At 35.4% G+C, this 8,931-nt stretch overlaps 1 protein-coding gene across 1 annotated transcript in view; it reads right to left on the bottom strand.

The window, feature by feature from the left end:
* Window positions 1–703: 703 nt before the first annotated feature.
* COL11A1 (collagen type XI alpha 1 chain) overlaps window positions 704–8,931 on the bottom strand; it is a 229,597-nt gene continuing 221,369 nt past the window's right edge. Inside the window, 3 exon segments of the mRNA XM_070367586.1 lie at window positions 704–2,415; window positions 4,114–4,347; window positions 6,539–6,607. Of these exon segments, the coding sequence (XP_070223687.1) occupies window positions 2,269–2,415; window positions 4,114–4,347; window positions 6,539–6,607 (450 nt within the window). The 3' untranslated portion in view covers window positions 704–2,268.

Genomic DNA, 8,931 nt, shown 5'->3' with positions numbered 1-8,931 from the left:
ATGCATTCATTAAATTGTCTGATGTATGGAATTCCTCTTGATAGACAATATTATTTTATGTATGATTTAGAGTCTATGACGTGAAAGTTGCTCAGTCATGTTTGAGTCTTTGAGACCACGTGGACTATATAGTCCCTGGAATTCACCAGGCCAGAATATTGGAGTGGGTAGCCTTTCCCTTCTCCAGGGGATCTTCCCCACCCAGGGATTGAACCCAGGTCTCTGCATTGCAGGCGAATTATTTACCAGCTGAGCCACAAGGAAAGCCCAAGAATACTGAAGTGGGTAGCCTATCCCCTCTTCAGGGGATCTTCCTGACCCAGGAATTGAATAGGGGTCTCCTGCATTGCAGGCAGATTCTTTACCAACTGAACCATCAGGGAAGCCTATACAGTCTATATTAAAGTCTATATTTCAAGTAAAATATCTGGAAATTCTTGTAATGCTGAAATTATGAATGTTTGAAACGTCATAAAGTTTTTAATTATAAAAATATTTTAAAAATTAAGCATATCCTATCATTTTGTTTATAGAGTTTATTTTAGAAATGTGGAGAATTTTAAACAACTAATCTATGAAGGATAATATTCTTTTTCAGAAGTGTAAAACTATTCTAACCTGGATGGTCAAGAAACAAATTGAAAGCCTTTTCTGCAATAGAGTAATTTAAAACCTATTTAAGAAAGAGAATGACCAATCCAGGTAGACAAGACTTGAGTTTATTTATACCATTCATATCTCCCTTCTTCAAAGGACATTTACAAACTTGATTTAAAAAATAAAAGAACTTCTGAATGACAATGTTCACGTTTTAATTTCAATATTACAAGTATGTTCTTTTGTGATAAATTATCAGTTGAAAATGTTCCAGTGAAATCTAGTATCAATTAACTTAACACTTCATATAAGAAATAATAAAACATTTATTTTCAAGTCTTACATATATTACTTAAAATAGATACAAAGTTCAATTTGTTATTTTTAGATTTTACTGCTATTTCAAGCTACCTGAAAGAAAATGCCTTAGTGGAAAAAATATTTTTATTTTTTTTAATAAGTATGACTTTTAGTACAAGCACTATTAGTAACAGTTCACCCTTATGTTATTAGCAATTAGGTAGGTCAAATAATGTATGATATTATCTTGAAAGAAAAGAAATAATATTTGTTGGACAGGTGCAAGTAAAATAATATTTGAAGACTATATGCAACTTAGCATCAAATTCTAGAAGTCGATTGATTAAAATATAACATTTAACAAGTTCATAAATAACTGCTTAGTTTCCATCTTTTAATATTAACCTGAATAGCTGAAGCACACTGAAAACAATGAGATGAGATAACGTAGTTAAAGAAATTGTACATGTGACTGATTGATTGCTTGATGTAGGCATCAATCTGTTAAAATAGCTTCTCATACACGTTTTCCTGTCCAAAAATATAAACTTGCTTGTTTTCCATATATACAAGTATCCTGTGAGATCCTGGATTCTGAAAAGAAAACGGTTGAGGTATAGCACTGAATAAAGCATCAAAATGCATGATGTTTTTGGCTGAAATTCAGCAAAGTTACGGTCAGAAGAGAAGAGTTGCTCGGTATGTGCTTCCAAAAGTCTTCCAGGTTTTGCCCTCTGAGAAATTTGTTGGCGACATCAAATAACTGAACTCTTCAACATCAATATATACAAAGGCATTTTATTATTCATCAAAGGAAGGGAATTAGAGCCACCAGAAATTACAGTTTTATTTTTTCATAATACATATATTTATTGCCATCATATTTCTGCAATTGTCATAAAATTAGAGTCAGATGGAATTCAGAGACACGTGCAAGTTTTGGAAATGGACACATAGATAACAGTATAGAACTGTACATAAAATTACAATTTATTAAACACATTGTTTTAGCACATCCTTGATGGATGGGAATGAGCACCATATCTTTTATGAATATATATTTTTCTCTCTTTTTTTTTTTTTTTTCTACAGCACCAAAGAAATCTAAATAGGAAAAGGAGAGATGAAAATTGGGATTCAAGAATAAGGCCTGTTTCCATCTCAGCCACACTATCTTATATTTTTATGATTTTCAAAGTTTTGTCATGTGGTTCTGTGCCCACAAGGGCATCAGTATTTCCTAATTGGTACATACATATGTAGCAAGTTATTTTCTATACCATTCTTATTCAAAACTTGCATGTGGCATAAAATGGGTTGGTGGTACCAAGGTATATTTTCTGTTGATTTCATATGTTCTTTGTCCTAATCTTAGCCAAGAAAACAAACAGGACCAACTTCAAATCCAAACTTCTGATTCTGATCACCAAAGTCATTGATCATTACATCAACGATAGGTACTTGATCAATTTTCGGTGTATTGATTTCAATCACAGTCTTTTCATAGCCTTTTCTGGACTGTAAAGTTAAGAAGAAATAAAAAGTTATACAATCATTGCATACTTCTAACATACATTATTTTTTTCTTAAGCCTCTGAGTAGAGGTAAGAAGGTAAGAAAGAAGAGAATGGAAAACAAATTTGCCATTATCTTTGTAGTAATTCACTCTTCTTGTTATCACTGATGTCATATGTAGTTTTAAATTCTGAATGTTGACCGTATTTAGTATTTAGCTGCACATATTCAAAATGTTACTCTAATATATTGCACAGCTTCAGAGAATCTTACTGAATTGATATATACATTTTAATATGAGAAAACTGATATTGGTACTGGGTCATATCTTTGCATAAATAATATATCCTTAGCATTGTTACAATAATTAAGATATATATATAAATATATATATGTATACACACACATATAAGCAAATTTTCTAAGAAAAATTTGAATACAGTGTAGGAATTATAATACAAGAAGCCCAAGTCAAAGTATTTCTGTTGCTATGTATAAATTTTATGAATAATTATCAGTACATTATATTGGGAAATCTAAATCACTTGCTCCTTTCAATATACAGTATGTTCTCTTCTTTGGTCTATGTGTAAGCTACTTACTTTGTTTATTTGTAATTGTGGCTTTTCAGTAATCAGCTAGGAAAACAAATTTTTAAGGATGCTCTCTTGGTCATTTGCTGTTATGAAATTACCATATGTGTGAGAAAGACAGTTGCAGAGGATTAAAATAACAAAATGACTGTATCTGTTTAAGCTCTTGTAACATAATACCAATCCGCAAACCTCTATAAGCAAAATACAAGATAAGAATTATCTATGGTATGAATGGTATAATGATGATTCCTTTAACTGTCATTTTAGAATCATGAATTAAGGAGGCAAATGAAATAAGGCTCTTGATCTTTTTCATTCCATGAATAACTAGCTGTAATAGTATTTAAATATCAGGAATAATTCCATAAAAATAACATATGACCCAAGATTACCTTCTGCTATGGCTTTAAAAGTGTGTCTATATGTATGTTTCAGTTTCTGTATCTGTGTGTGTGTGTTTATGTGTGAGTACTAGTGGTTTCTAATATACTGTACTTTAATATCGGAGAAGGCAATGGCTTCAGTACTGGCTTCACTCCAGTACTCTTCCCTGGAAAATCCCATGGATGGAGGAGCCTGGTAGACTGCAGTCCATGGGGTTGCTAGGAGTCGGACACGACTGTGTAACTTTCAAGTAGACAACCTGAGCGACTTCACTTTCACTTTTCACTTTCATGCATTGGAGAAGGCAATGGCACTCCACTCCAATACTCTTGCCTGGAAAATCCCATGGATGGAGGAGCCTGGTAGGCTGCAGTCCATGGGGTCACTAAGAGTCAGACATGACTGAGTGACTTCACTTTGACTTTTCACTTTCATGCATTGGAGAAGGAAATGGCAACCCACTCCAGCGTTCTTGCCTAGAGAATCCCAGGGATGGGGGAGCCTGGTGGGCTGCCGTCTCTGGGGTCACACAGAGTCGGACACGACTGAAGCAACTCAGCAGCAGTAGCAGCAGCAGCACTTTAATATGTCAGTGTTAAGCATCAAGGCTTAATGACAATTGACATCCCCTTCACGAGAGAAATCTGACTTAGGGCTAAAGTGGAATGGCTATACATTGCCTCTCATCTCTGTGGAAGAAGGCCACAGGGACTATACTCACCGCACAGCCATCAAATAGGGCTTTGATGTAAGGGTTGTTGTCATAGGACATCTCCTCATCATTTGATCCCAAGAACCGAAGTGCTTTGTCATAGCTTCCTGATGACACATCATACCAGGCCACTGACTGATGACAGTAATAGGTGAAATTTTGCCGAGCAGAGGCAGTCAGCAGTTTCAGAAATGTCATTTGCACCATATTAATGGAATTGCCTTCGATATCTAAATATGAAAGCTGGAAATAAGAGAATAAAGAGACACATAAAGACTCTTTTCTATTATAAAGAATAAAATCACTGTCAACAGTGAATTGAGATCCCAGAAGCATGTGGATGTATCAACAGACCTATTTCTTACTTAATGAAAGAAGGTATGCACTGAGAGTCAGAAGACCCAGATATAGGAATTTATGAAATGAAGATGGGTTTTCACCTTAGCTACTATCAACAATACTTATCTTGGAAAAAAAAAATCATTTTACCTCTACACTTCATTTTCCTAGTCAGTCAGTAAATACCACAAAAAAATGTAATTGTTTTATTTGTTTCCAAGAATTATTTCATTATACTCCTGTACCTTTTTGATATAGTCCAGGGAATTCTCCAGGCCAGAAAACTGGAGTGGGTAGCCTGTCCCTTCTCCAGTGGATCTTCCTGACCCAGGAATCGAACCAGGGTCTCCTGCATTGCAGGTGGATTTTTTTACCAACTGAGCTATCAAGGAAGCCCTTTTGAATAATAGAGTGGTAAAACAGTGAAAATGAAAATCAAGGAATCTCAGTGAAATGCAAAGACAGACTATTTTTATGTTTGTTTTCCCCTATTTTCCTAGTATATCTGTTTGATTCAAAATTTTCGACACATTCCTGCATTTTTCATTTTGGGGCCACAGTCTTCCAAGAGGTTTTTGGTCTTCTAATTTTCACCACAGACCTCCTGTTTGTCTGTTCTTAGTTGATGTAATTATATTCATCTTTGTATCATCAGCACCAAGCATATTGCCTGAGACATGCAAGTAAATATTTGTTATCAGGAAATACTTAATTTGCGTTTTGAGAAGGAACACAGTCCTAATTTCAAATTATTAAAAACTGTCTCTCTTGTCAAGCTCGTAATTTGTTTTACTGGGTATAAATAAACTATCTGGGATTAGCTGAGACATATAAACTTATATTTTAAAAATTAAGTAAGAAATTTGCCCAGGTTATAGATTAATTCAATATAAAGGCAGTTATCTGTGACTTTCCTTCTTATTGGGCTTCCCTGATAGCTCAGTTGGTAAAGAATCTGCCTGCAATGCAGGAGATCCTGGTTTGATTCCTGGGTCAGGAAGATCTGCTGGAGAAGGGAAATGCTACCCACTCCAGTATTCTGGACTGGAGAATTCCATGGACAACTGTCCACAAGCAACTTTTGCTTCACTTTTCCTCCTTATTATTGATTTACTTAATTCTTTCTGATTAACAGTTCAGATGATGAGAATACCTGAGAGGTTAGAGAAAAAACTGGGAAATCCACTCTAAGGAAACCAAAACAGCAAAAAATAAAACTACACCCAGAGAGCTCTATTTGTGTATGTATTTTTATCTCACACAAAGATAAAACTGTAACATGGATATTTAATATGTAACTTGAAAACTGAACTAGAGATTTATAATGTGGAGAATATTAGTAATATGTGTAGATTTTTAGAGGATAACGATTGTATAAATAGTCATAAATGGAAAATCATAATTTTTTTAAAGAACATTGAAAATTTGAATAATTATCTGAATAAATGAGAAACTTTCATTAGAATACATTATAATTAACATTTCAAAAACAAATATATCTTAAACAGCTTTTAAATGCAAATTTAGTTTTGGCATGCAATGTTAAAATATCTCTAGAAAATGACTAACCACGAACTGGTAATTCTATGGAAATATCTAAGTAAACATGTGCTGTAATCCATATAAAAGGTCAGTCAGTCAGCTCACTTTATTTCCAGATGTAACTATTGGAAAAAACATTTCACATTCCAAAAATTCTTATTGCAATTGAAAACAAAGAATAAATTAGATTTCAAGTATAAAGGAAATGAAATAGTCAGAGATCCTTCCTAAATAGATATTATATTCTCTATAACTCATATTTCTAATATAGTCCATTTTTATGCTATCTCAAGTACTTAGTGAAATGTATACTTTATTTGATTTTATTATTTTAATAAATTTAATATATTTCCATTTATTTTGGTAAAAATTTTAGACTTCTCTCTAAAAATCCCAAAATTGGTCTAAGAGATTTAGATAAAGCAAACTAGAAAGTACATGGAATCCTGCTTTGTATGATTTAGACTTTCACAGTAAGGGGCTAGAGATTATATAATTTGAACTTGAGTTATGATGTTTAAGATACACCATGCATGCTAAGGTAATAACATACCAGTTTTCCTCTCTTAAATTCACTAAACCAGCTTCCTGGTTTCTCCTTTGGCCATGATGAAATTCTTACCTGTTGCAAAGAAAAGAAAAGTTAGAAAGCAGGTTAAAATTATAAACAATATTGTTTATATATTTATCATTTATTTTCAGTAATACTGTGATGCTGAAGAGTTTTTAAAATGGTTTACCTGGATAATACAAAACAGGATAAAGAGCAAAATTTCAGATAGATCTGTGAATTCCCATTTAGTGAATTTTGAGCCAATTTTTTTTCCTGTTTTCTTTAATTGCTACAAAATAAGGGAGGTGGAAAATAACCTGGTAAAGGCATACCAAGTGTTGGCTATAGGAGATGTGGGCAGAACTCTTAGGCAACTCCTTGCAAAAGAAACCCTCACAATGCCAGTTGGAATCTGCCATCAAGGCAGATAGAAACCTTTAGTAGTTCATAACCAAGGGAGGCATCCTGAAGCATCCAGTTAGTAACTGAGGACTGGATGCTATGGAGAAGTCAAGATTAAGCTTGGCAGGAAGCAAGCCTAGTCATTCCCTGCTGGGGAAAATGATTAGAAACTTTTATAAATGTTATTATTTAGCTTTGCAAAGATCAGCAAGATATAGAGGTATTTAAGGCATCACTTGGAGAAGGCAATGGCATCCCACTCCAGTACTCTTGCCTTGAAAATCCCATGGATGGAGGAGCCTGGTGGCAGTCCATGGGGTCTCTAAGAGTCAGACAGGACTGAGCGACTTCACTTTCACTTTTCACTTTCATGCATTGGAGAAGGAAATGGCAACCCACTCCAGTGTTCTTGCCTGGAGAATCCCAGGGACTGGGGAGCCTGGTGGGCTGCCGTCTATGGGGTCACACAGAGTCGGACACAACTGAAGCAACTTAGCAGCAGCAGCAGCAGCAGCAAGGCCTCACTAGAGGGAATTTGAGTAATCCTGTAAGGGGAGGCATTTCCATTTTCCCACATTTCTCTGTGGACTAGAGGAGTTTATTATGCTTCCCCACATGCAAAATGTGGTTGGGAAACAGAAGTTGCTTTGTTTCCTGCTCCTACTATCCATCATTCACTTACAAACTAAATGTCTCTCCTAAAGAGAGTAGTCACAAAGCTACTTATTTTCTTATAAACCTGTGGTTACCAAAGGGGGAAACGTGGAGTGGAGTGGGATAAATCAGGAGCTTGGGGTGAACACACACACACTACTATACATAAAACAGATAATCAACAAGGACCTACTGTATAGCACAGGGAAATCTACCCAATATTCTGTGATAACCTATATGAGAAAAGAATCTAAAAAAGAATGAATATATGTGTATATGTATGTGTATATATATATAATATATATAACTGAATCACTTTGCTGTACACCTGGAACAAACACAATCTTGTAGATCAATTATACTCCTATAAAATTAAAATATTTTTTAAAAGTTGCTTGTTTTATCTCAAGGAGATTCTGTGCCTCTGCATGCCAACTCCACTTACTAACAAGAATATGATTTATTAAAAGTATACAGATAAAATCAAAATGTCCCATCTATAAAATGTTTGGAGAAGGTAATTATGTTAGTGAAAAATCTTATATTAATAATTTGCCTATAGCTTCCCTGGTGGCTCAGACTGTAAAGCGTCTGCCTACAACGCAGGAGACCCGGGTTCAATCCCTGGGTCAGGAAGATCCTCTGGAGAAGGAGATGGCAACCCACTCCAGTACTCTTGCCTGGAAAATCCCATGGACGGAGGAGCCTGGTAGGCTACAGTCTGCTGCTGCTGCTAAATCACTTCAGTTGTGTCCGACTCTGTGCGACCACATAGACGGCAGCCCACCAGGCTCCCCCGTCCCTGGGATTCTCCAGGCAAGAACACTGGAGTGGGTTGCTACTTCCTTCTCCAATGCATGAAAGTGAAAAGTGAAAGTGAAGTCGCTCAGTCGTGTCCGACTCTTCACGACCCCATGGACTGCAGCCTACCAGGCTCCTCCACCCCTGGATTTTCTAGGCAAGAGTACTGGAGTGGGGTGCCATTGCAGTCTATGGGGTCGCAAAGAGTCAGACATGACTGAGCGACTTCACTTTCACTTTCACTTTAAAGACAGAACTCACATATATTGATACTGCTTGGTGAAAATCAAGGAATATGTTTGAAGAGACTATCTGAAAGAACAGAGAATACTCTTATGTTAAAGATTCGTTCTTGTGTATTTTGTGTATTTTGAGCGTAAAATACAGCTGTGAGTTCTATCACATGGTAATTGGAAAGAATACCACTATGCATATACTAAAATCTGATAATCAGCTGTGCTGTGTCATGGAAAGTCATAGAATTTTAGAGAGCAAGCAGGTGCATAAAGAGTACATCTGGCTAAAAAATAAAAAGT

The sequence above is a fragment of the Bos mutus genome, chromosome 3, assembly GCF_027580195.1.
Source record: "Bos mutus isolate GX-2022 chromosome 3, NWIPB_WYAK_1.1, whole genome shotgun sequence".
NCBI lineage: Eukaryota > Metazoa > Chordata > Mammalia > Artiodactyla > Bovidae > Bos > Bos mutus.
This window is presented reverse-complemented; position numbering and strand designations above follow the sequence as displayed.